Source organism: Oxyura jamaicensis, chromosome 12, assembly GCF_011077185.1.
Source record: "Oxyura jamaicensis isolate SHBP4307 breed ruddy duck chromosome 12, BPBGC_Ojam_1.0, whole genome shotgun sequence".
NCBI lineage: Eukaryota > Metazoa > Chordata > Aves > Anseriformes > Anatidae > Oxyura > Oxyura jamaicensis.
Genome location: NC_048904.1, coordinates 14,427,900 through 14,455,706, shown reverse-complemented (window position 1 = coordinate 14,455,706; position 27,807 = coordinate 14,427,900). Strand labels below are relative to the sequence as shown.

Below are 27,807 nucleotides of genomic sequence, written 5' to 3'. Positions count from 1 at the left end.
GCTTGCCCACTCACCTCACCATCTTGTGCCGTTCCCTGAGGTCTGGGGCTGCAGGCGAGGAGGGGCTGAGCAGCAAAGCGGGGCTGGCCTCGGTGGAGGAGGCACGGCCCCATTGTGCCGCTCCGTGCCCGAACCGCTCGGTCACGGCCGTGCTGGGTCCTCTCCCAGCTGCCGGGGGAGCCTGGCACTGCCACCCGAGCTGGCCGAGGAGGCATTTGTCTTGGAGACAGCCGTCAATCAGCGCCGCCTCCTCACGCGGCGCCTGTGTGGGCCACTCCTGCAATATGGCACAGGCGAGGCGATGCTGGCTGTGCACCGCAGCGCTCAGCGCCCGCAGCCGGGCTCCCAGCTCGTCCGGAACGGGCACTCTCAGGTGAGCAGCCCCGATCTCAGCTCAGTCATCTGAGCAATGTTTAAGGTTAGTGTTTTCCCTTCCAGTTTCCACAGGTAGCAGTTATCTCTAATGGTTTGGCGTGGGCTGAGCCTTCTATTAGGAGTGTTCAAGCACAGAGTGAGGTGAGGTGAGCTGAGCTGCTGGGAACCATGCGCACACAACGTGGGATCTGTGGGGTCACGGCACACACGGTCCTGTCCAGGAGATGCCACCGTGCTCGGGGACCTGCTGCCTGCCCCAGCCTGCTTCCAAGGCATAGCCTTCCTTGTGCTTGCTGGGAGGAGGAAAGCGAGACAGCAGCGATTCGATGCATTATGTTCATTTTTTAGGTTTTGTTTTCCCCCTTTGTCATGATTTTCACTCTTAGGGTTTCCAACACCTCTTGCAGGGAACCTGGGAACAGAAGGGCAGCTCAAGGATGGAGAACACCGTAGGCAAATTCTAGCACAGCTGCCTTTCACAAGGAATAATCTGATTTTGTTTTTTTTTCCTCCTCTATGCCCACGTGTTTTCTGCTCCTACCATCACTCCTCTGAAATTATATGCTTCAAACCCGCAGCAGCTCTGTTGCTTTTTGTGGGGGTTTCAGCTCGTACTCTGGCAATGCAGACACGCTCGTTACCAGATGTAACGGCAGGCACTTCTTCCTCCAGCCCCGCAGGGCTGTGCTCCATCAGCTCTGCATGCAGCCCGCTCTCATTCCTCCTCCTGAGCTTTTCCAGCCAGCAACGAGGTGGTAGCAGGGGACAGTAACCTCCCGGGAGAGGTGATCAGAGCTCAAAGCCCTTAGAAATACCCCACCTCAAGCCCAAAGAAGGAAAAGGAGTCTCTTCTCGTTTTTAGGCGGCCCTCATTGTACTCCACTGCAGAGGAATCCTTAAAACAGCTTTTGTTGCCTTAACTGAAAGTCTTTAATGCCTAGCTGTGTTTTTGTAAAGGATCTCTAGGAACAACTGTTAGGCTGCAAATTGCCATACTTAAGGTATTTAATGAATAATAATTATACCAAACTTGCTTTTTGCTGGCTTTGTTGGGAAAGCTGGGGTTTTCCAACGAGTATCTCATCTGTGGCCTGAAAAGGCACTGTACGCCACCAAAGTCACCCCAAAAGGCTCTGTTTGTGGTTTTTGGCTTCCAGCTTACCAGGATTGTTTGTCTCCAGGCTGAGCTATGGATGGAGGAGGCTGATTCCATCAGACCAGGTTAGGATGCGTTTACTCGTGTAGGTCTTTGTGCCGTGGGGCCGGCGTGAAGTATTTTTGCAGCTGGGTCTTGCCACATGAGGCTGGATTTCTGGTTCTGGGTCACGGAAAGCTGTGCTGAGGGGTGTTACTTAGCTCTAATTGTGCTGGGCAGGAGGTGAAAGGCAGAAGGAAGCCAGCGTGCCAGCTAGAGGCATCAAAGGAAGAGGGATGTTCACTCGGAGAGCTGTGAAGTCCCTCTCGTCCTTGCCAGATGCCCCCAGGGGTGGTTCAAGCAGGGCTCAGACCGTTGCTGCAAAGCCAGTCGGGCAGCAAATGGCCTTTCTCTTATCTTAAAGACCATTATCAAGCTCCACACCTGATTGCATGCAGGCAGCTAATTGCCCTCTTTGCAAGCACCTAGGCAGGTCCCACATGAGCTGCACGCGTGCTTCGTGTGCACCGCAGTGCCATTTGCCATAGCGGCATTTCATTCTTATTTACAGCACAAAACTGAGGAGCAGCCACTGCTCCCTCCAGCCTGTGAGTGTGCTCTGAGCCTGGAAAGCTGGGAACTTGTTCGAGGCAAACTAGGCGTGGGGGTATATCCCCATGGGCCTCTTGGTCTGTCTCTGGGAAGAGTCTCAAAACTTGTTCCTTCCATTTCCCAGCCTCCTGTCACAAACTGCCAAAGACCAGGGCTTGGAAAAAAATGGGTAATTTTGACAATGCCTTTCCTTAAAGTAAATAATTATAATAATAAATCTTCCCAGTGGAAGTGATTATTATTGTAAATAATGTATCCTGATGTCTTTGGAGGCGCAGACATTTGCTCAGCTATTTGGGTACAGCAGCAGCCATGCAGATGTACGTTCCTGTGCCCCGTGTCTCTGCACAGTGACGAGGACGCGAAGCTGAAGCGCTCTGTTTTCGAGCAGCAGCTTGCTGCCTCAGAACAAACTACCTTTTACCAAACTTTTTCTTCCAGCTCCAAACAACATGCCCTTGTAAAAGTCTGAGATTACTCACTTTAGCAGGAAATGTGAGGAGGAGGAGGAGGTATGCTCCAGTTTCACACCTTTTCTCTTTTTTCATCTAGAAGCAAGTTCTGTTCTGGCTTGAGTGATTGATTGAACCTTTTTCAAGCGTTGTCTGAAGGAGACAAGTTTTCTTTTGCTGGATCAGAGATGTTGTTTGGCTCGTAGATTTTCATAAAACCGGGGATGTTTTCTTTCTTTGTGTTTGCTTCCAGGAAATCACAGCACATGCACGGAATAAGGGAAAATTTCAAGCACAACAAGTTGTACTTAGCCAGAGCCTCAGTGTGTAGTATGTCACGTCTCTTGATGATGTGCTTTGGAAACTGCTGCCTTTGGGAAAGAAGCTTTGGTCGGTCCTGCTTGTGCTTCCCCTTCCACCCCAGCAGCCCAGCCCCAGGCTGCTCTAGGTGGCACCACTCTGATTTGGGGGTTGACAGTTTCCCTACCTCTCCGTGGGATCGCAGGCAGCTCTCAGCACTTCAGCCTTGTGTGCCTGGAAGCTTCTCGCCATTTCTTGCTGTATTGTTCAGTCGCATAAAGGCATTGCCTCCCCTGCTAGCTGTGCCGGGCTGAAAACGGCACTTCCACAGAGGCTGGGACGCGCCAGGAGTCCTTCAGCCTCCATTCATTTGTCCGTCTCTTCTGCTCGGCGAGAAGTGGGTTTAAAATAGCTTGTGACACGGAGGAGTCAGAGCTTAATGATGAAAATGGTACGAAAATAACTCTAGTCATGGTGGACGGACATTTTATTTTTTTTAAGGGACAAGAATGTTTTTTGTTTGCAGATCTGAAGTGCCAGTGGGAAATCTTTAGCTCACGTTGTTTAACGTTTTCAAGTCAGCGCGAGCTGCTGTATGCATTAACCAGGAAGGATGATTAGCTTCTGCGGTACGTGAAGTCTGCCTGGAGTGGGAACATTGAGATGAAAATAGTTCAAATAGTGATTTGAAAGCGTCTCTCTAAAAGTAGCCGGCTTTTCTTCTTGCATAGCCATACCTAGTCTGCGAGAGGCTCTCAGTCTTCTCATGCGTGTAGCCACTTCTGGAGGAAAGTGAAGTGCTGCTGTTCCCCTTTCACAAACGGGAGATGAGGCACAAAAGACACAGTTGGGCTGTTGGAGAGCAAGGAGAGCCTGAGTCCTGGGCTGCTGCTCGCTCTGAGGGACCTGCCAGCATGGGCCAGGCTGTGTTCCCACCCCATCCTTCCCCCTGTTTCTGGACTCCTGTAATTTATGGGTATTGAGCTATCCTGGATCTGCTGGTGGTCTTCAGTCCAAACACTGGTTGTACCAAACCTTGCCTGGTCACTAAAGCAGTCCAAGAGGTGAGATGCTTAGGTGGTAGGGGTTACTGATCTCCTGCGCGCTGTGCTGCCCATGTAACACTGCCCAGATGGGGGAGGAGATGCTCCCGTGTTCATTACCCATCAGGAGGGGCTGGAAGGGTGTCCCTGGGCAAAGGGACTCCAGCCACGTTCATCAGCTGAGTAAAACCATTCACTTTTACACAATTCTTCTCACTGGGCACCCGGGCATCATTTGTGAGTACCTTTGTAGAGCTTGTAGGCTATTTTGCACAAAACTCTTTAAAATAAACACACAATCTATCTATTGCAAGTGGTTGGACTGAAAGATGAAACTCCTTTCTCAGTGAATCAGTGCTAGAGTTGTGCGACCGTAGGGCAATAAAGCGCAGCATCTATCCAAACTGACTTTTTTCACTTTCTTTGTCAATAAGGCTGTAAAGCGTCCAAGCTCTGCAAGTTGTCCTTAGAGTATTCAGGAAGAAATACAAATTCCAGCAGCTCTGTAGCTCAGCCTGTCCTGGATTTTTTCAAGGGTTGCAGCACAGGTAGCTGAGGGGAGGTGACCGTGATGTTCTCCAGCTCCACACCGTTCAGCGTGCTGCACGCTGTGGTCTCTAGGCACAGAATGCAATGCATTGTCTCAGGAGCTGTGTCGTGTCAGCACTCATAAGCTGCAGAAGACTGTGCTGCTCTGCATCCAGAGGAGAAATAGAAGGAATGAAAACGTTGCTTGGCAAGGCTGCCTGGAAGGCTCCAGAGGAGAGCAAAGATCTTCCCTTCCTGGTCTAAGGTGTTTTGTTTTGCTGAGCTCTCGGAGCAGCAGTGGGCCATGCCTGCCACGCTCTGTGCTGTAGGAGTAAAAGGGCAGGCTGAGTCAGCTCTGCCTTTGTGGAGAGCTCCTACACCAGCCAAAACAAGCATGTCTTGCCCGGCACCTCTGACCAAGGTCCTTGCTGGTAGGATTTTCCAGAGGATGCTGCATAAACATTCCTTAAACTTGGGGTTAACCAGAGAGAATGGGGCTTGGGGGGGGGGGGGGGGGCCCGGGGAGGGACTTGGGGCAGGAGAGAGGAGGAGTGAAGCCAGCTGCAGGGTCCAACCTGGAAGAGACCTCATGGGAATAAAGGGATTTGCCTTCTGCCTTTAGGTCACCCAGAGGAACCAGCGTGGGGAGCCTTTGTACGTCTCTGCCCATCCTAGATATCCTCTGTTCTCTTTGCCTCCCAGTTTTATTTGCCAGCTGTATTTCTGTTATTTTTCCTGATTTATTAACAGAGCAGCTACATTTTTACCACCAGCAGGATGAAGCTGGGCTTTCTGCTGAGGCCTGACTCCGCGATGATGTGTTTCACCCAGCGGAGCTCACCAGGCGAGGCCCTGTCGCAGCAGGAGTCGCCGCAGGGGTTCCCTGGAGCAGCAACCGCTCCTCAGCCTGTGCTCAGTCACTGCCGAGCGCTTTATCTCCGCTATTTCTTGCTTGTATTTTGTGCTGGCTTCTCAATGCTTCTGAGATCAAAGTCATATTTTTCTTAATCAGTGAAAAAACAGGGGCGCGTAGCTGTTTGATCAGATAAAGGAAAATACCCAGCAGGGCTAGCGTGGTCTGCTGGATCTGCTGCAGGCCCGCTCTGCTAATGGCTTGCTGAGGTAAAACACGGTCCGACTGGGAGAGGATCCAGGTTCTCCGTGCTCTGGATGGCTCCAGCTCGGGGTTACTCGCACACCGGGTGCAGAGGAGGCACCAGCACAGCAGGCCAGAGGGGGAGGCAGCAAGGGAAGGAGACTTGGAGGCAGGAGCTCCTGAAGCTGCCAGAGCTGCATTGCCCAATGAGTCTTAATGGAAAAGGGAGCCCTTAGGGGGTCGTTTCAGGGTGTGCTGTGAGTGTTGGATGGACACACCTGATGGAAACAGAGGTAGGAAATGAAGCAGGCAGTGGCAGGGGGCTGCAGGCATCTTCTGGCCTGCCTGCATCCAGCCTTCCGTGTGGCAGCAGGCTGCAGATGGAAGGCTTGGAAAGCGTCAGGGAGAAGGTCACTGGGGCAAGGCCCAAATGCCGGCTTTGCTTTCCCTTTACAGCATAGCACATCGTTGTGCTTCAGGAAGTAGGAGCAGCCGTAATGATGTTTTGTGTCATTCATACGGGTCTGAGGAGCATGCCTAGTTGGCACGGTGAATCACAGAAAAGAAATGGCTTTGAGAGAATGAAAAAGTGTCCACACGTTTCAAAGAGCTGCTCAGAGCCCGTGCTTTATCTCTCGGATAAGCCTTTGTAAGCCGGGGCTGCCCCGTGCAGGGGGGGCACTGCTGCTGGGCATAGTCTGGTGTGATGGAACAGGGATGTGCGCTGCAGGCTCTGGGGGCTCCGTCTGCAGCTGGCCCAGCGGAAGGGATGGGTCTCCTGCCTGCCCACTGCTTACCCAGCAATACCTCTTCCAGAAAAAGAATGTTCCAGCAGGGGCAGAAATCATTTAGCTCTCCTTGCTTGTGCTGAAAAGCTGCTGGAGTTTGCCTGTAACAGGAGGCGGTGAGAGGTTCAGGGCAAGGATCAAAGCTGATGCTGTGCTAGGGCAGCAGCTGGGTGGTCGCTCCGTGGGGCAGCTGGTGGATTTTCTCGTGTAGCTGAAGCGGACATTTATGGCTGGGCTGGGAAGTAAGATTTTTATATTACTGGGCTGCCTAAGTAAGGGGTTGCTCCAATTTCTGGCTGGTGTATCCACCTGGAGGGATGGAGAGGGGGCAGGCAGCGTGGATGCAGCCAGGGTTGGTTCCTGGGGCAGGAGGGGGCACAAGCACACGGTAGCCTCCTGGGGTCCTGCCTGCTCCTGTGCCTCCGAGGCTCTGACAAGAAGGGATGAAGCAGCTGGGTGAGCCCTCTCTGCTCTGGAAACCAAGGGCAGCCTACTTGTGGCTTGCTGAGAGGCCAAAGTGGTCTCCTGGGATGCTCCTAGAGGCATATCAGAGTGATGGGAGCAGGCACGTGCAAATGGGAGCATTCATACCCCTGCAGAGGAATGTTTTGGTCTGTTTGAGATGCAATGAGCGGCATCGCATGGGCGCAGAGGGGAGCAGACTGATGCAGTTCCCTCCCGTAGCACCCCTGCCCCACAGCCAGCTCCAGGCGCTCATCTCAGAGAAGGGAAAGGGCCCGGAGAAGTCAGTGGGTGTCACCTGGGGACGGTGCTGCAGAGCGTCTGTATGCCGTGGTGTTGGGGAGCCAATAAATCAAGCAACCGTGAGCAGGGAATTGTACAGCCAGCCAGGCATATGCACGGCGATCCACTCACAGCCAGCCTGTAAGGGAAGGGGACGTGCCAGCCTGGCGTCCCTGGGAAGATGTATTGTGGCTGTCAGGAGGCAAAGCACAATGAGCTCTCCGGTAACAAATATTAAACTTCTCTGAAACCACGGGAAAATACATCGTTGGGCAGCTGGGAAAAGTTCCCCGAGACCGACAGTTAATACTGCTCACTTACGGTGCCAGCAGGAAGCCGGTGACATTCAGCAGTGTGCAGAGCAGCCGTGGCTGCCCAGGAGGGTTTGCAATTAAGGAGACAAATGCTGGGGACGTGAGTCACCCCCCTGGGGTCCCCGTCGGAGGGGGAGCAGCACCGGCGCCAGGAGAACGTGCTGCAGTTTCCTGCTGCAGAGCAGCGTGCTGGGGTTGTTCCTGCGTTGTCGTGCCCATTGCTGGGCCCCTGGGTGCCTTTTGGGGTGCCTTTGGGGATTTGGAGTTGACTGTGCAGAGCCTGGCAAAATTGTAAACACCTACAGCTCAGAGTGATGCTTCTCCTCATCAGCGTGCAAGCAGAAATCATTTAGGGAATGTGTTGCTCCTAGTAGTGAACTAATTATAAAGGGATCAGGACTGAAGTGACGATACAGCATGTCAAAAGGGCCCTCTGAGGAGGAAAGGGGCGCAGAAGCAAGGCTCAGACGCTGCTCTCCTGGGCTGTGTGGATGTGCTGGCACCATTGGTGCAGGGCAGGTGGAGAGGCTGGAGGCAACGTGTCAGTGGAGGCGTTCGGAGATTTAGTGGCATGTGTAAATGTGATAAAAGAGCGATGGCAGATGTGTTCTTGAGCATCTTCCTTCTGCTCAGCCAGGTAAGTGGTTGGTCTGGCCCCTTCAGGGGGTGCCCTGTGAGAAGGACAGGGCTGTCCTCAAATAGGTTCCCCCCAGCACCTTCCTTCCTTGCCTGGAGTTCATGCCATGGCCAGTTCTCTGATGGTGGAAACAGCAGTGCTGAGAGATGCTCATTCAAAAGCTTGCTTTAGCTCTTTCCTAAATTACCTGGTGCTGAGGAGTAATAAAATATTTATTAGATGTTACAAAACCAAACCCGGAACAAGAGCACGCTGAGCAGCTAACTATTCCTCCTTGCAGTGGTACCCGAACAGCAGGCGTCCTAAGGAGAAAGAGTTTTATGCTGCTCATGGTTGTGTGCTGCAAGCTGTTCTCTCTGAGACAAAAGGCAGAGATGCTTCCAGTGGGAATTACCTGCAGTCTTCAGCTGAGCTGCTTCTCACGAAGCACGGGTGATGCCAACCCCGACACTGCCTGCAGCGCGCCGGGCTCCCAGGCTCCTGGCTGTAAAACCTTGCGGGTAAATGCAGGAGCTCCCAGGTCCACAGGGGGCTAGTTCGAGTCCTCAGGGTGGTTTGGACTAGCCAGATCTCACTTCACCGACATTAGCGAGGAGTTACATCGCCTGGTTTGATGCTTACCTCAGCTGGTGTTGAAACCAGCAGTGTGCTGTGGCGAGCTGACGGCTCCTTGCTGTGCAGCAGGGCAGCAGCAGGGGCTGTGGCACGCTTGTTTCAGAAGTGCTTGTACAAAGCCTCCGAGTTCATCAGGTAGGTGCCTGACTCACGGCGTACAGTTCTGGTGAATTTTTATGAATCCTTATTAAACTCTCCTTTACATAAGCTTTCAAGGCGTGCTGTGTGCGGTTCTTGGATGTTTTATACTGTTTATCATGCAAAGCCTGGCAAGACAACTGTCCCGTGAGTGCAAGTCACTGTTTCTGTGCATGTGCAGATTTGAAAATCCACTTTAAAAAACTGAGAATCTGCAGAGCTTGTAGTGCAAAGCCTTTTCAAAGCTCAAGGGTGTGCAACTCTCAGACTGATTCAAACCCATCCTTGACACAGTGTGAGGTACAAAACCAAAATCCAGGTGTAATGTGTTACTGTGTGTTGTAGACCTTTGGTGAGCTGTACCTCTGCGTGCCATTCGTGTGCGCTCAAACAGCAAAGCCTTTTGGAGGGAGTGTGCATTCACCAGGCATATTGCCATTGCAGCTTCCTTGTCAGGGAACTTTTCTGTTGCAAACAGCTCCTCTTTGCAACGCTTGCGCTCCCACGGTGTAGGCGAAGGAGGCTGGAGGCAATGTGCGGCGATGACTGCCAGCTGTTCGCTGGCTGGAACAGCTCTGGAGAAGGTGCCCTGGCTCCCCGCGCTCAGGTTTGTGCTCAGCTCTGAGTCAGATGGAGTATGCGCAAAAATAACACGTAGCAAGCAAGCTGCTGCTCGTCGCTTGTCCTGAGGAGGCTGGTGTGCCGTTTGCTGAGGTCTCAGATTGTCTCCATGATTTGCTTGAGACCACGGTAGGGACACAGCATGTGTCAGAATTTGTTCCACCCCATGTCAGAGGTCACCAGGTTGTGCTGGGCACACGGTGTCTCTTTCTTTAAAGTCAGACCAAGAAGGTCGGAAGCATTTGGGTGCCCCGATCATCTGGTCTTTGATGAGCTCTTCCCAAGAACGGATGCTGTTACAGGGAACATCTCTGTTGAGTGTTTTCATAAAACCCTGCAATTGCTTGCTGATGCCAGAGCTCTGTGGGTGTCCTGCTGGATATCAGCACTAGGAATTCACCGTCACTGGCTCAACTCATTGCATTTTTAATATGCACGTGTGTGGCTGGCAACCAAAGTACTCGTGTGCTTCCGACAGATAAGGGCTGTGAGATCCTGCACTGCGTAAACACGCTGCGGCGTAACCTGGGGGAGTGTGCTTGGGTCTGGAGTCAATATATGCAAGCAGGGCATCCTGCAATTTCTGACATGTGCAGAAATGACTGGTATTTCTTCTTCGATGGCTGTCACATGTGGGGAAAGCAGCGAGGGCCGGAAAAGAGAGAGAGGGCGATTAGAATAAATCTCTGCTGGCCGCTACAGTGCTCCAGCTTACTGCTGGCTCTGTCTCTCCTGGGTGCAGGCACGTGGGTTTGTATTTGCTTCAGCTGCAGGGAGGCTCTGCCCCCACCAGCCTTGCACGTGTTGAGGCTGCAACCAAGCAGTATTTGACCTCGTGGCTCAGGTGGTGCTGATGTTGTATTGTTGTTCCTCGATGGGAATGTTGTTCTGTTCCTTTCTGCTATTTGCAAGCACACTACGGCAAGTAACCAGGTGAGAAGGGAGTTGTGCTGGCCCCTTCATGGTCTTACTGGATCTGTGGAAGCTGTTGGCGTCCATTATATGGACTTCTATCCGTTCATTGTTGCCTCTAATAGTAAGAATTAAAATAATACCCTTCTGAAAAGCAGTTAAGCCTCAAGGTGAGTGTTCAAGGGACGTGCCCTTGTAAGTCCGCAGATGGGTTGGTGGCACAGCTCGTGCCTAAAGGCCCTGCTCGAGGGCTTTGAGGCGTGGTGCTGGGGCTGTGCCCATGCAGGGGAACCTCCAGCCGCAGAGCACCAGATGCATGGTCCAGGCAGGGGGCACTGGCGTGTGGCACATCTGGAGGGCTGTTCAAGGGTTTCCACCAACTCTTGCACAAAGAATCTGCCAGCCCACGCAGGAGGATTTGGGGAGCGTGGGCAGAAAATTGAACATGGAGCATGTTAGACGGGGCTCATTTTCCTGCAGGTCTTACCCCCATCCACTCCTCTGCTGACTTTCTGCAACAGAAAGTGCTGCAGAAACTAAATTTAGCATGAAAGCAATTTAATTCTGGCTGAAATTGACTTTCTCGCTAACATCCCTAACAGTGACGTGGACACAGATCGATACATGAGTGCTGTTTCAGAGTCTGGCAGGGATGGACGTCCGAGGGTCCCGTTAGCCAGGGACTGGTCCATGCTGCATGCAAGGTGTGATGAGAGAGGGTTTTCTTTGCCACAGACGTGGAAAATATCTGCCTAGAGCTTGGGATGAGGAGGAGGCAAATGACACTCTGATAGAGAAAAACCCGGTGATTCATTTCCACACCCCCAGGAGTTCATGTGCGAGATGATTATTGGGAGCTTCTAGGAATTTCAAGAAGCATCATTTGTTTTGAAGGTACCCAGTCAATACTGAGGAAGGAGCAGAAAGTATTGCTGCTGCATATTATTATGGGAACTGAACACGCAAGGTCTTGTGGAGGTTGTCCTGAGAAATAACCTGGAAAAAATAATAAAAATGTCATGCACATCGTCAAAAAATCTCTTATGAAAAGCCTTAGCTCAGGAAATCTTTGCTCTTAGTACGTTTTCCCTTGTGCCTCAACACACCGACTTCAATGTTACCTGCAGTTCTCCTATTTTTCTTAGTTTCTTATGGCCTCTCTTCTTTCATCCTTTCTGCTTGACATTCACAACGGTTGCTAATGCAATATCGTCAATACATTTAATTAACATTCTGATTTTTCCCTCTTCCAGATAATTAAATGCTTAATAAAAACAGACCTAACTCCTTCCCACAGGTATCTCCCACTTGATCACTACATTGTTTATGGCTTGTCTTATTGCTGGCCCAATTTCTTTTCAATTCCATCAGCTCTGATGGGTTTGGAGCCTGTTTTACATCTGACGCTGTGTGTATTGCTCAAGAGCTCGTGGTGTCTATCGTGCTCCTGGCAAACACCACGAAGGGTTTTAGATGCCTGGCATGGTAGGTCTGCTCTTATATACAGAAGTTAAATCCTGCCTGCCTTAAAGCCAGAGGCTTTTGGCAGCTTTTTTCTGCAGGGCTTGTGGCAGGCCATGACCAAGACCGAGGTGGGTTGGTTTAGAGGGATGATGCTTGCCCAAGCCCTAGTGCTGCTGAGCCTTGTTGCGTGTGTTGGACCCGATGAAGTCCAGGTGCTCCCTGGGCTGCTGTTTTATGGGTCGGAATGACCCTTAGTACCAGCTCCTACAGGGCAGCAAAGGCTGTCCCATGTTTTCTTCAGCAGAGCACAGCGAGTCTTGCTTTATGTCACTTTGATGAACACCTCTCCATAAGCGCCAGGATAAACTAATCCCAGATTATCACATCAAATTGCCATTGCTCACTAACCCTCCTCAGCGTGGTGTTGCAGAATTAATTATCAGCATTTGTGGTGTTCGTTACCACGGTCCCTAAATGCCCCGCATGGCGCATCGTCTACATCTAGCGATATTTATCGTTGCATTTGCCAAGTGGTCCCTCTCCTGCTTTTCATCACTAGCGGTGTTTACCAGGCTTCATTATGCTTTAGTCATTTAGAGCTCTGTAGTTTTTAATACTTTATTCAAAGCCATTTGGACACTTAAAGCCATTATTATTTTTTTTGCTTTCATTTTAATGGGCTTGTTTCTTCTGCTGGCATACAAGTGAGGAAAAAACCACTCCTTTTACCCTTCTCTAGACCTTTTGGTCATTAGTAAATAATTGTTCTGACTTTAACTGCTCTCTTTTTCCTTTCAGCTTGAAGTTGTCACATATGCATCTTGTTTGGTTCCTTCTCTTTTGTCTAAATAAATTCTTACTGTCAAACCTGAAGTAGCCTTGTAGTAAAGCTGATGCAACTACAGCTAAATCCCTGCAGCCCTTCAGCACGAGCGTTAGCTGCATCTCAAGATGTTGTACTGGGAGTGCTGGTACATGGCTTACATACCTGCTGTGGCTTTGTCTGTGCAACAAGCTGAAAAGGCTTTTTTTTCTTTTTTTATTTTAAACCTGTATCTGTTTTTAAACCGACAGATAAATTGGCAAAATAATAGCATGTTATCTTACAAGGCTGGAAAAAAACCTCTGTAAACCTTCTGTTGGTGTTGTTGTGCCAAAATTAGAACTGTCTTGTAAGTTGTACCAGCTGCGTGCTGGACAGAAACTGTTCTGAGCAGCAGAGAAAGTCCTTGCTTGGATAAGGAGAACAGGTTTGCCCTTGAACTGGCATTAAAAGGCGTTAAATTCTTTCACCATTGGTTTTGAATGGGGTTTCCTACGTGACAAGCCAATAGAAATGAGCAAACAAAAAAAACAAGAGTAAAGGCCAAGACCCCAGAGTGCTGATGACTGCTGCCTTTGCAGCCAAATCGCAGGGCTTCCAGGTCAGAGATTAAACCTCATCTTCTGAAAGGGGAGGAGATGGTAACTGGGGAAAATAGTGAATTGAAATATTTATGCTTTTCCAAACACACACACACACAGTGATCTGCTTTTGACTTCAGAGTACCTGAAGTAGTAAAAGTCTTGCATGTATTTTGTGGTGGCAGAGTTGTTTAGAAAGGATGTTCAGGACGATTTTGGTGCTCATGATTCTTAAATGAACAGGACGAAGAGTACACGTGTGTATGGACACATGAGTTATTCCACACTATTGCTGCTATCTTCACAGGAGGGCAAAAATGTACATCATAAGCATGCTGATAAGATACTGTAGAAGAACTCTGTTGTTGTTTCCTCATACATAAACCTTTCTCGACTGATTTTGTCCTTTTGGCATGTTTTGCAGATAAGTAAGCAGCAGCTCCAGACAATCAAAGATCGTTTCCAGGCCTTTCTCAACGGAGAAACCCAGATTGTGGCAGATGAAGCGTTTATAAACGCTGTCCAGAGCTACTATGAGGTAAGGAGAGATGATTTTGCTATTCATGTGAATCACTGTTCTCTCCCCTACTCACAGACTGGGTCAAATGTTGAACTAATGGATTCTTTGTCAACAAAACGCAAATAAAAGGCAAGTGCAAGGCTTCTCCTGTTTGATGTCTGATACATCACAAGGTTTGTAAGGTTCAGTGTTTGGAGTGCGTCATCCATAAAGTAACAGCGGCAACCCCATTCTCTGTGTTGTATCCCATAGCACGATTATGAAGAAGAATGTCCTTCCTTTAAGCTGAGAAATACCTTCCTGATGTTTTAAACAGCCAACTTAAAAACAGGAAAGATAGCGCAAAATGAAATAAATGTTGTGTGCTCTCTGTGAAAAACACCAATTAAAAATGGGCAGCGTATTCAGTTCTTGCTGAAGCTTTTGTGTTGTGTCTATTAGATTTTGGGATCTTCAGCAAAAGTCTTTTCTTTTTGGTAAGTCTTTGCATGCACATACAAGTGCTCTAAAGCAAAGCAGGAGAAAGAGGATGTACATCTACAAAAACTAGATGGTACTAAATAATGTGAAACATCCTTCATAATTGTGCAAAAGAATAATTATGTATGTCTTTCTTTTTCATCTCTTTGTGTGCAGCCCTTAATGCTGCCTTTCATATCTTTTCTCAGAAGGAAAGAGCTTCTGTTTTTGAAGGAAATCAGTGCTTGCAATTTGTATGAGAAGCGCCGCTTTTTTTTTTTTTGCCAGCCTTTCTGCAAACCATTTTACTTTCTCCCTAGAGCTATTCTGTCATAAAAGGTGAAGATTTTAAATTGTCTACATAAAATATTTCCGTGGAAGTGAGATCTAAAAGAGGACCAAATACAGATACTGAAACTGAAGAGAATTTTAACTCTGTAAAACAAATTAAAAAAATGGTAACAGCTGCTTCTGTGTTAGGAAAGCACAAATTATCCCTGGATTAACTCTATTAAACTGGCCTAATAGTTACTGCTCCATCATTCTCCGTACAGGAAGGAAGCTGCGAGTAATTTACATCTCTTATCAGAAAAGAAATTGCCAAGGGATCATCAGTTTATCACGGCTTCACTGAGCAGATGCTCTTAGAGAAAGTTTTCAAGATGGCGTGAGCTGCACTTTAGGATATAAGAGCAGCATAATCTGTTTAGATAAGATTATTGGGCAGGAAAATGAAACTGCTTAAAAACAGACAAAATACGTTCCATTTCCCTGGTGGCTCTGGCTAAAAGCATGTCCTGACCAGCTCCAGAAGTCCTATGCTATGTAATTACATCAAGTAATCAGACTTAAAAAGAACAGCTGATCAGAATTAGATGTCTGCAAACTGTCAATTTTCAGCTCAACAGGACACTTCACTGGCATTGTCCTACTTAATGCAGGCCACGAAAAGCATGATGCATCACTGTCCCTTAGTGCAACTTTCTTTTACTTGTTTTTAACTGTCAGTTTCCTTTCATTTACAACAGTTTACTTCCAGCTTCCGTGCAGTTGTAGCATGGCTGCATATGTCTTCCTCAGCACCATCTGCGGCGGCACAAGGAAAGCCTGGCAGCAGAAAGCCTTTGCCCTCTCTGGATGCAGGAGCAGCATTTCCTGATGGTGCCCTCCTTCCTCCCTCGCCTGCAGAGGCGCCAACCCTTGACCAAGCCATGGCACAGTCAGAGCAGATCCTGCTTCATCTTAATTCCTACAAGTCTCAGGGCTCTGTGCAAGTACCTGTCCCTTGGATTGTCACTATCTAGAAATCTGCATTTAGGTACAGACTTACAAAGCTGCACGATGAGCCTTGGGCTTGGAAAATACTAGCACTTGTTTTTTTTTTTTTTTTTTTTTTTTTCTCAGCTGAAACTGAACATCTCTGTTCAGTATGTCAGTGCAGAATAAGATCTCTTCAAATATTGCCTAGGGAATTCTTTTATTTTTTGGAGAAAGAAAGAAGTAAAGGTGATATGCTAGGGGATGTGTTTGACACTCCTGCCCTGAACATGTTTGCATGGCCATGTTCCCCAGTTAAGTCCCCTATCAAGAGGTAAACGTGGGACTGTTGGTCTTAGACGAGTTCCCAGAAAGCATCTGGGAACATAAAGTGCCATGTTGCTGAGTGGTATAAAAATCTACCATGTCCTTAGGTCATCCTTGAACTCTTTAATTATTGAGAGCCGACAGATCCACCCCTGTGCTGGCACAGCTTCTTCCAGCTGGCTGCATTCATCAGTTCTCAGCATCATTAATAAAACAGCGCTTCTTGCTAGGCATTGATTGCTCTTCTCTGTTCAGGGCTTGGGAGAGGAGAGCCAACACAATATCCCCCTATCCCTCTCTCATCCTTTGGCTCTCTGTTGTTCCCGTGGGATCACCTGCTCTGCAGGGCCCTTTTATGTCTCGACCCTTCTGCTGTTCTCGCAGCAGAAAGAGCACCTCCATCAAATGCCTTCTCCCTCCCTCCTGCTGTCAGCATCCTGTGCCTCACAGGCCGTTCCCTCTGCACAGCCTCCCCAGGGAGCCTGCACTGCCCTGACCCATCCTGTGCTGCTTCAGCAGTGCTGGGATGGATTTGGCCTCCACCTGTGGCCATGCCACATGCTGTGTGCCTTGTGATGATCTGAGTTGTCTTGATGTTCACCTGCAGCGTGCAGAGATCGGGCAGTTCATCCCCATCCTTCTGTGGCTTTGTTGGTGCTCTTCCAGTGCCGATTGCCTGGCTTGGAAGGACCAGGGAATGAGAGAAGCTTTGGGACACACATTATTTAACTGAAGGTAACATTGGCATTAGACTAATTTATTCCTCTCATCTTGTAGCAGCCAGGCAGTCTGCAAAGGTCTCCTCCAGTTCAGTAGTTTAATAGAAGTCTGGTCCTTCTGTCAGAGGTCTCTCCGGTGCCTGCCTACGTGGATCAATGCGATGCTGTTAGCTTGAGTAGGATGATGGGGCTCCCTCTGACAAGGCAGCATTTGGCCAGGTGGATGTTGTTATACAGTAAGTTTCTTATTAAAACATTTGATAGAACAAAATATAATCCTGTTTTCCCAAAGGGCATTTATGTATCTGGCAAAGTGTGACCGTAACGTTGTGCGAAGTCTTAATTGCATCACAGCGTGTCCATTTTAGCAGACACAAAGCAGAAGCTTCACCTGATTTCATTACGCTTCCCAAAGTGCAGATGAAACCTCTGTCAGCCTGGCAACATCTGGTTGCTGACTGGGAAAGCGCACTGGCGATGAGGTAGTGCTTTTCCCGGCAGTGAAACCCTGCTTGTGCTGCTTCTGGAGTGAGGAGGGGGATTTATTTTTTTTTAAGTGACATCATTTCAAGTCACCTTTTTGTTGCAGGTGTTCTTGAAAAGCGACCGCGTTGCAAGGATGGTGCAGAGCGGAGGGTGCTCAGCGAACGACTCCCGAGAGGTCTTCAAGAAGCACATCGAGAAGAGGGTGCGCAGCCTGCCCGAAATCGACGGCCTCAGCAAGGAGACGGTCCTGAGCTCCTGGATGGCCAAGTTTGACGCCATTTACCGTGGCGAGGAGGATCCCCGCAAGCAGCAGGCCAGGATGACAGCGAGCGCAGCCTCCGAACTCATCCTCAGCAAGGAGCAGCTCTACGAGATGTTCCAGAACATTCTGGGGATCAAGAAATTCGAGCATCAGCTGCTCTATAATGCTTGCCAGGTAAGGTCCTCCCCCAGGCTGGGTGGGAATGGAAGGGGGCTTCTTGGGGCAATTGCTGCTGGAAAATGCTGCTGTTACAGACTGGAAACTCTGGGTCTGACCTGGTGATTTTTGAGAGAACTTTCCCAAGGTCTATCAAGGAGAAGAGGGTTTGGGTCACACTGGGATTTTTGTGCACTGTCGGTTCTGTTCTGGCTACCCAAGCGAGCTTCCTTCTCACGTGTTTTGCTCTTGGTTGGCTGCTTCAGGTTTTCTGTAGCTATTTCAGACAGCTTTCTTTTTCTGAAATCCCATAGAGTTGTTGAGACAAGAGAGTTTCATTCCCTTAGCTCTGCGTCTGGTCGAGCAGGTGCCGAGGGGCGCCATTTTGTTGTGCCTTGCTTGCCTTCACGCCGTCACATCACCCACCTAAAGGACAGAAGCACTGTATTGCAGCCTCCAATAACCTTACGAGTGTTCCAAGCCCAGATGCCCTGAAGGTGAATGTCTTATGCAAACTTGCTTATTTAGGGGAAGCAGAGAGGGCCTGCAGGCCGGCACCTTGGTTCCCATGGCTGTCACTTCTCAAAGCAGAGAGAATCCCAAATCCCCACCGCCTCAGTTCTGCTCTGGTTGCAGAGCTCCCAAACTGGTGAAAACCTCTCCTGTTCCTCTCTTCTTTTCCTCTGGTGAGACCCAGTTCCCCAGGGGCACTGGGCTGGGGCACCTTGCAGTGCCAGCAGCTCTAGCTGAGGCTGCCCGTGGCTGCCCAGGCTGCCCGTGACCCAGATCTCAGTCCCCTGCTCTCGGTTATAAATATCGCAGGCAGGATAAAGGATGCCAGAGTCACAGGGAGCGTGAGGTAATGCTGGGGAAAGTCTTCTGAGGAGGAGCAGCCTTCAATCTCTTCCCCTTAATTAAGGGGTTCAGCTTCTTGTTGGAATTAATACATTCGAGACCAATTCTGTCTTTCTTCTGTCTAGACATTTCCAATTTTTTTCCAAGAGATACAAAATTATTTTGGATTTGTTTTTTATCCTGTAAAGAGCTTCATTATCTTGTATTTGTTCTTCGTCATGGCAGTCCTTTACGGCAGAGTGGGGAGAGGATAATAAACGTCCCTGACTAAGCCGTCTTCGTGGCAAAGCCGGCAGCGAGGACTGCATCAGTCCTCATAAATTCTGTTTACAAACCAGATTTCGTGCCTCCATCCCATGATGGAGGACTTCTTTAAAACCCAAAGCGTGGATCGAGGGCTGAGTCAGTTCTGCAGTTGTTTCCTTTTAACTGATACCCACCTGAGCCCTCGGTCTCTCATCCTCCCTTGCCCTATGCTCAGCTAAGGAACTCAGGCAGTTTTGTACGAGCCCTTGTGATCCTACCGTCTCGCTTTATGGTTCCCAGGGATGCAGAAACCAGGGTTTAATCAGTGCTGCGCTGCTCTGTAGATGATCTCTGCTTACAAAAGCCTTTCTGGCTGCCACCCTGAACCCAGTGGCAATTTGTACTGGCTGCTCCCCCCAGATTGCCCTGTTGCATCAAGCAACATGTTCCCTGCCATAGGTCCTAGTTGTGTTCCGGTAGCAAAGGATTTAATTCTGGGGCTTTTCTAATGCTCAGAGGCAGCAAACCTGTAATTTAAGCTTCTGGAGAATGACATAATTTCTGTTGGGAGTGAGTATTAGCACAGAAGTCGCTCTGTTTTCAATACCTGGCTAGCAGGATTAGCTATGCACAAGGGGAAGCTCTTTGCACAAGGCAGAGCTCAGCACACCTCCCCCTCGCTCTCCGTTAGGCTGCAGGGGAGGCAGTGCCAGCAGATGGAGGAGGCGTTTTTTGGGATGGGGGCCCCCGGGGCCTTGCTCCCCACGCACAACTTGGACCTCATCCTGCTCTCTGTGTGGGAGTGCGGTGCTCAACCTCTGCGCGCATCACCAGGGAGAAAAGTCCTTCAGAACCTCATAGAGAACCTTTTTGGAGGCCAGGCTGGTTTGCACAGTTGTTCAGCCTGGGGAGAACTGGGGCATTTCCTTTTGGTGAAATAAAAGCGAATGCAGGAGCCAGTGAGCACCCAGGGAAACTGCAGGCTCTGCCATGGGGACCCTCATTTCAGTGCTACCTGTGGCCATGTCATCTGGGCCAGCTGTACCCATCAGGGGAAGATCCTGGTGTTGTAAAATGCCCTTCCCCCTGAGCAGAGGGATGGGTGCAGGTTTTGCACCGTGTGTGCTGTGTCTGTGGTAGGACTGGGAAATGCTTCTGCATGGCTCCCTTCCAGCTTCTCTCTGTCTCCCCACCAGCTTCGAATTTTCATAAATTTTCATTTGCCGTATCTGTGTGACAAGCACTCTTCTGTAAGCACCTCTGCCAGCCTGTCAGCCTGTCCTGAAAATCAGCAGCGAGCTCCCTTTCCAGGTGGGTCTGCAAACTCCTCTCAGCCTGAGTTTACAGCAGTACTTGCAGCACAGAGCCCACGCTTTGCCCTTCGTGGCACTGGCCCACAATACCTGAAGACAGCATTGATTTCCAGCGTGATGTTCTGCTTCAGCACAACAGTGTTTGTTTGCTTCCCCGTGAAGACACTGACACGGGCTGGGTAAAACTGTTGGGCTAATGAGTGAAATTACTGTGGTCTGACTCTTGTCTCACCAGAGTTAATTCGAAGTAAAACTTGAATCCTTGTCTTAATAACTTGATTGATGCTTCCGTCACCTGTTCCCTAAGAACAAAATGTGTCGTATGTTCTGTTGGTGGTAAGCTGTAAGTAAAAGGAAGACACTGGCTGGTGTTTCCCTGGACATGCTGGCATTGTAACGTCCCCAGCCATGCGGCACACTGCACGCACCTTGGGATGGATGCATTTGCTTTCCTCCCCTGAGCAGGGCACCAGCAGCCTCTGCTTTAGCCCCTGCCAGCCACAGGCTTTGCACCCAGGCTGAGCAAACTTTGTAAACAAATCTGGGGGCAATAACAAACTTCTGCAGTGGTTCAGTGCAGTGTAAGCTGTGCTTCTTTTTGACCTCTGCTTGTCTGCTGTCTACAGGAAGAATTAGGAGAGGGCTTGTTTCCTCTGACAGGCTGTCTGAGCGCTGCTGCTTGTCGCAGGCGTTGGCGTGGCGCTGTGAGTGCAGTTTATCAATCCTGGGCCTGGAAAGCAAAGCAGATCAGCCTCGTGTTGCTCTGGCCATCTGGGAGCAGAGCGGCTGCAGCCAGAGCCCCTCGCTGCTGATATTGAGGCTCAGCAAAGCCCCGGCTCCGTGCCATTATCCTGCAGCCAGGTGCTGGCTTTGGGGCCATGCAGAGCCCAGCTCCCAGGCAGGAGCTGCCAAGGGTGAGCCCCAGGCTGGGTGCCTCTCCCTTGGTGTGGTGTGCAGTGAGACTGCCCCAGGGGCTGAGCAAGAAGGGAAGGGGTAAGAATACTTCGCTCAGTCATTTTTCTTGCAAAGCACGAGCACGAATGGAGTCCTGAACACTTGCTTGAACTTCTGCAGCCTGGAGGAGGGAGCTTTTCTCCCTCCCGTTACATCACACCCAGTAATTGCATAACGATTGCATCACCGGGGCTGTGTTCTCATGCCCTTCTGAAATAATATTTTACTTGTGCAGGAGGATGATGATCTATAAAGGGATTTTTTTTAATACAATATCCTCAGGTGGAATGAGATAATGTATCGTTAATGCGGTAGTGGTGATGCAGCAGGATCTGAGATAGCAGAAGGGATTGACGTGCCTGGAAAGGCCTTTAGGAAACAAAGACGGGACTGGTGCTGTACTAGGATGGTGTGGGAGATTACGGTGCTGTTAAGCATGGTCTATGGCTGGAGCATTTTAAATAATGCAGAGATACTAACGTGGTTTTAGTTGTTGTTGTGTTTTTGACTTGTGCATAATACACGCAGTATGGATGGGCGTTTCTGCTCCGCTGGAGGCAGCGAGGGAGCTGAGCATCCCTGGCTGTGCCCGCCAGCCCCTCTGCTGTGCAGGAGCAGTCCATGGAGGGAAAACGGTGTTCAGACTTGGGTTTCTGGTCCCAGAAGCCATTGGCAAGGCTTGAGTTTAGCTTTTCCACTCCTCAATGAGCCAGTGACTGTGGAAGAGTCATACAGGAGACATTTTTATCTTTTTAAGGTGCTGGGCAATTCCTGACTTGAGTCCTTGCAGTCAGCTTTTCCCTGGGCACAGCCCTCTGTATCCCACTGATGGCTGAATTGCAGCAGCATCTCTGAAAGTCAGGCTGTGGTCTCATTATTCCCCATCTGTGGGGCAGAGATGTACTTTTCTATCTCATACCATGTTTGAAAGTCACATTTAGGCATACTGTGAGGGAAGGTGCGGTGCAGTTGACCCAGCTGCAGCAGTTGTGTCCGCCCTCCCACCTGGGAGGAAGCTCAGCACCCTGAGGCTGTCCCTGCAGGATTGTCTCAATTCACAGCCTGCAAATTCAGCTTTCTCTCTTCCTGTGCCTGAAGTGTCCCACGTACTGTGGCGTTCCTGCTAAGTGTGAAAAATGTCTGTGCTAAACTCCCAATTCCATCTAATTCCCTTAGATTTAGCTACTCGTTTTTACATCTAAGTGTGTCAAACCTGCTGGGTAGGACATAGTAACACGTGGTTGAAGGTCACGTTTTCCAGCATCTATTCCTGTCCACCTGGGCTGCAGGTAACACATCCAAAATGTAGACAGCTGTGTGGTACAGTACAGACCGAGGCCCTATATCACCCAGAGGGATCAAAGCCACTGATCGCTGCAATTGTTTTTTAAAGTTTTGAGGACCTGTGGTTTTAGCTAGGAAACTTTTCAACCCAAATCTCGCCAACCAAAGCTGGTTTAAAACTGGAATTCATTGTATTGACATTTACTTTTGCAGCTGACTTAGGATGCCGTGTCTGAAGGCTGACATTTCTCACAAAGGGGAAAGCTCCCTTGCAAAAAAAAAAAAAAAGAAAAAAAGAAAAAGGTTTCAGAGCTGCTAATAAAAAAGATATTTACAATTTTTGCCCTGAATCAAGTGTTTGATTTTAGCTCAGTTCAGTCTTAAAGGTAATTCAATGCGGTGGTATCTCACCTGCTGCCCTGCTGCCCCTCTTTCATCTCTGCAGTTCAGGTGGCTTTTCTGAACCCAATTCACTGTGGGGTGTTGAGACCCGGAGGCTGTAATTATTTGCAGAGATGCCCTGGTGGTACCTGGGGGACGTGGTCCGGTTTGGTCCGGGGCTGGGACAAGGAAGGACAGAAACTCCTGTGAGGCACCGTAATGGCTCAGACAGCGGGAGGAAGGTTAAGCTGACCTCAGAATCAAAGTTTGGTTTGTGTGGATCCTCCCAAAACCAAGGCTGAGTTGTTTTTTTTCTCTGATGAAGAATTCCCAGCTGCGCCTTGCGATGAGAACCGAGCCCAGGGTCATCGCACCCAGCATGGAGGTACCTGTCCCTGCGCAGCTGCCTCTTTAGTCTGGGGATTTTTTAGAATCAGATCATTCTCTTTTTCTCCGTGTATCATTTTTGAAGAACAAAAAGCGATTCTGTTTGATTCCAGCTTCATCCTGTAGCTCCAAGCCAGTGAAATGGCCACGGGCAGTTGTGGGCATTTAATTGCTAATGCAAGGACCCAGCTGGCCACCAGCCCCCGAGGGCTGCCTGGGCTGGGGACCTGGGTGCTGCGGGTGAAGGGAGGCTTTATCCAGCACCACCATGCTCTGTGCCAGCCCCAGAGCATCGTCTGGAGCTCCTTGCTTTTTTATTTCCCACCCTTTCTCTCCAAAACACCTTTTGGTCTCTCCACCAAGTTCCACGCTGAGAACGTTACCCACCCCTCCCCTAGAACAAAGCCACCGCCAACAAAAACGGGCTGAGGTGGTTTCGGGATGATCAAAAGCCTCCAAATCCATAAAGCATCATACTCTGTTTTCAGTAATTCAGTATTTATTTCCATGGAAACGGAAATGGCAGCCCGGAGCCTTCTGCAGGGTTGTAATTACTCTTGTAGCAGCCCGTGGCAGCCGCAGCATGCCTGTCAGCGCTCGAGTGTCTCCTAAAGACGGCCGTGATTTAGCGCCGGGTGGGAAATCGAGGAAGGGAAAAGGGCTGGGAAGTGAGTGCTATTTCCCCCCCTCCACAATAACGCCGTGCAGATAAACTCGGAGGTTCAGGGAGAGGGGAATTGCCCTTCTTCATCAGCTCAGCGGTATTTTGAGCTGCGTTTGCACAGGAGGGAAAGGATGCTGGGAGGAAGGGGTAATGCCGGCTGGGGAGGCACGTGGTGGCAGCAGGGGCAGCGCTGCCAGCCCGCTGGTGTGTGCCACGTTGCCCCTGCGTTTTGGGGAGGAAAATGCAGGAATCAGTCTTTGTCAGGGTGGAACCGTGCCGCCGAGCTTTCGGCAGCGGGTGTCGGGTTTGTGCAGGACATGTAGAGACGTTTGTGTGCATTCACTAGCTGTAGGACCAGCTTATGTGCCGTGCTGGTATGGACTTAGAGAGCAATCTTGGCCCCTGTAATTAAATTTAAAGCAAATTAGCTCTTCTATTAAACAAAATAAATCTGATGCAGCCGAATGCTGGATTCTGTAGCTATGGCTGATCAATTGCTCCTGCAAAGAGCAGGCAAATGCTGCTGAGCAGATGGTCTTGGCTGAGGCATGGTCAATTAAACTAATTAAAGATGCTTTCATTTAATCAGAGGGTGTTTTAACCCTGTTAGCTGCCAGTTGGGAATGTATGTTTTCGTGCACTAGGAACTTCAAGTTCTGGCCCTACTACGGACATCTTCTGGTTTTACAGCCCCTTTACAGAAGCCAGACCGGAGTGTGCATCCAAAGCGCAGATGTTTAGCAGAGAAATTATCACGTCATGCAACAACAGAGAAGACATGCAGACAAGGAGTAAGTCACTCGCTTCTAACACTGACCAGAGATGTGTATGGGACTGGAGACTCATTCCTGCACCCTGCTACTTCCTGCCAACCATCCCTCCAAGCTTCAGGGAGAAGATGCCTCTCCGCAGCTTAGCCAATGTCACTTGTTCCACTGAAACAGCAGCAGTCAGGGGTGGCTTGCTAGGGCATATTGCTTAAGGAAAGGGAAAGGTTTCAGCATCCAGACAGGTTCTGGGCTGGAGGAACAGCCTCTCGTTTCTGCTCTCTGCTGTCATGCAAAATGTTTTGGCTGCTGGGAACCCCTCCACTGTGGGGTTCTGGCTACAAATTTAATTCCTGATTTGCTGAAGAAACCCACGGGGACTCATCCAAGCCCAAGTTCTCTTTAGGTTTGCTTAATAGAGCACTCAGTTAATTGGGCATCCTTGCCATTTCCCATTCCTCCCACCGAGGGGCTGCAGCAGGCCATGACCAGTGGTGCTCTGCATTTCCTGCAGCCTCTACAAATTAAATTACAAACTGTTGTGCTTTATCCAGAGGGCTGCGCAGGCAACTTCACGCATCAGACCAGATCTGTCTTGCTCAGCAATATTGATCCCTGCAGGTATGTCAGGGCTAAAGCCAGGATGATTTTCAAGATGTTCATCCTTTGTGAAATGGTTCTTATTCTTCTGTTCAGTGAGGGGGGTTTTGTGGTGCAGTGTCAGCTGAGTGCTCTTCATTGTCTTTGTGGACTGATTAATTTCCGCATTTTAAGGTTTAAATTACCATCAAGATATCTCTCCAGTTTTTTCTTTCAGTTGGCCCAAGAATACTTTTCATCATCTGCGTTCATGCTGCAAAGGAATGAGTAAAAAATAACCATGGTTACCTTATAAAATATCAATGACTTGACATTTTCAATCTACCTTAACCCCTCTATTTAGGCACTGCTAATTCTCTTCTTTCACGGAAAATCTAGTTGTTGGCATGACTTTCCTGCTTCTCAGCCAGATTTGTTTATCTCATCGGATCAGGAGCCTCATTTCACATGGATATTTGTTAATACAATCCTGAGTCCCTGCCACCACCTTGCACTTGGGAAGGAGTAAGCTGAGCGGCAGACTCCTGGCACCAGGTAGGACCAACTGGGAAAAAGCCCAAAGGGCTGAACCGAGAGCACCCGGTAGCTGCCGGTGTGCTGATCTGCTGATGCTGGCGTTGGCAGGCTAGCAGAGGTCTCTGGGAAAAGAAACACTTGTCCTCAGATTTTTAACTGGGAGAGCTGTTCTGGTGTCTTCTGCCTCTGCTGGTGCCTGGCTGCTTCTGCTCAGCTTTGTTACAGGAGAGGATCAGAGCCCACCAGCGGTCAGTAAGATGGACCATCCCTGGCACAGCTGGGCAGACGGCGATGCTGAAGCACTGGGGAATGTTTTGCAGGAGCTAATGAAATAAGAAAAGTTCTTGAGCATCATTAAATGCGGCAATGTAAGGGAAATATAGCTTGAAAGCATTTCATTGGAGAGGAGATTTGGGATGGCACAAAATAGAAATTGCAGAGGTGTTCCCTTTGTATAGGCAGAGAGGAAACTTCTGATGAGAAGTGGAGAAATGGAGAAATTGCTGAATTCAGGGAAGGCTCTTTGCACTGAAAACCCCACGGGACATATTGCCACTGCACAGCCTCAAAACACCCGGTGGGTCTGCCTACAGTGAAGCCAAGCCAAATGCTGTCCATCGCTGGGGTATGGTAGCCAAAGTTGATTAATAAAAAGTAGACATTTTATTGCTGATCTCTCCGAAAGCAGCCTAAACTTTAACTGAGAGGAGCTGTAGGGCAGATTCTGAGCTAGGCTTCCATGTGGTTCCCGGAGGTGGGATTCAACTCTCAAAATACCACGTTTATTTCAAGCAATCTCTTGTTGCCCTAACTTTGCATTCAGTGCAAGCCATCAGAAATAAAATCCAGTTCCTCAGCAAGTCCTGTGTTTTATTAGGAAAGGAAAACGTCACCCCTCCTCTTTGTCCTTCCCTCCACCAGAGATGGCGAGCAGAAGACGTGACAAAGAAGTGACCCCACTGACCCCCTTCAGAGAAAGTAATCTTGTTTTTTATTTTAGCAGTATTTGTTCCCTGCAGTCCATGTTGCTGTCAATCAGCCCAGGAGGCCCTCGGAGACAGAAGGGGTGTTATCCAGACCTCTCTCTCTTGAAGCAACTAACTGCTAACTGCAAAAGAACCCATATGTGATGCTTATCTCAAGGAAGGCAGGAATACTTAGTAAGACATAACTGGTGCACGACCCTGCTCCGTGTTAATGCCTTTTTCTCTTCCCTTTAACTGAAACACAATGCAGCGGCTGGAATTTAATTTTGCTCACAGGACTTTAATTTGAATTCCCCATGAAAACCTGAGTGCTTTGCAGCTCTTTCAGCCCTCACATGTGTATTTTTATCACTGAAATCCTGTTCCTTTCACAGGGAACTTTCAATGCCTTTCTCTTGAGCAGGAGCGATGTGTAGCAGTGGTTCTACGTGGCCGCCTTGGAGGCTGGCAGCACAGCTGCCGGGTCTTTGTTTCCACCAGGAATATCTTTTCTGAGATTCAAGCCTGGTTTTCTCTGAGCTGCGCTAGCCTAATGTCGCACGCTACTCTTAATTCTCTTTTTATTGTCTTAAATGGAGCGATCATTCTTGTGACATACATCATCTCCTAAGTGAATATTTTGAACGTTCCGTATTAATATTTTACTGAGTTTTCTCTAAACCTCATTTCTGAAAGAAATAGTTTCTCCATGGCTGCCTCTTCCACTTTGCAATCCATATTGTGTTCAGTATGCCAGACAAGAGGACTATTAAAAACCAGTTTGTCACCAGTCCTTTCCTCCCCTCCCTGTATTTCGGTCTTCAGACTACCAGTGTGTCTGTGCTACTTGACAAACACTTGGCGACACAACTTGGGATGCGATGGTCAATGTCGTTTTAATGCAAAGGAAACTTTGGAAATCAGAGGGATCCGGCCACAGGAAGAACTGCGTGAATATAAAGCACTGCGAGGTTAATCTGCCCCTCTGCATCCAACAAAAGGAGCGAATTAAAAATAGAGGATAGGTATATTGCTTAAGAGAAATGAGATGCCGAGGATTTCTTCAAAAAGATATCTAAATAGGCTTATATTTGTTCCCACTGAGCTGACTACAAATTGGGAAATGATCAACAAACGAGATTTCATGCATTTCAAAGGCTCACTGTCAATATCCCTACCCACAGGGAACGCAACTTATGTAAGCTTTTCTTTACCTCTCTTTCCGTGCTGAGTTTTCAAACTCAATATACTATGTTTTTCTGGAACATCTGATTCTGCTCATTTTGTGAGAAAATAGAGTGCGAGCTCAGTGGGGAATTGGATGCGAGACATTAAAATACAGCTTCTCGTGCATTGAAAACACGGCCCTAATAATGCCCTATAAAACTCTGCAGGCCTCCATGGTGCGGACTTTGCTGCATAACGCAGGGCAGTGATGCCTCCTAGCCAGCGCGATCGTGGGTTTTTGGTGTGCTGTAGCCTTTTTTGGTCTTGACGCCAGTCATTTATCC

General features: G+C 49.1%; 1 protein-coding gene across 17 annotated transcripts in view; it reads left to right on the top strand.

The window, feature by feature from the left end:
• Positions 1–27,807, top strand: part of CADPS (calcium dependent secretion activator) — a 200,035-nt gene that overhangs the window by 22,724 nt on the left and 149,504 nt on the right. For all 17 annotated transcript variants that reach the window (XM_035337803.1, XM_035337795.1, XM_035337800.1 and 14 more), the window contains exons 2-3: positions 13,603–13,716; positions 17,050–17,382. In XM_035337803.1, coding sequence (XP_035193694.1) covers positions 13,603–13,716; positions 17,050–17,382 — 447 coding nt within the window. The remainder of the gene's footprint in view (positions 1–13,602; positions 13,717–17,049; positions 17,383–27,807) is intronic.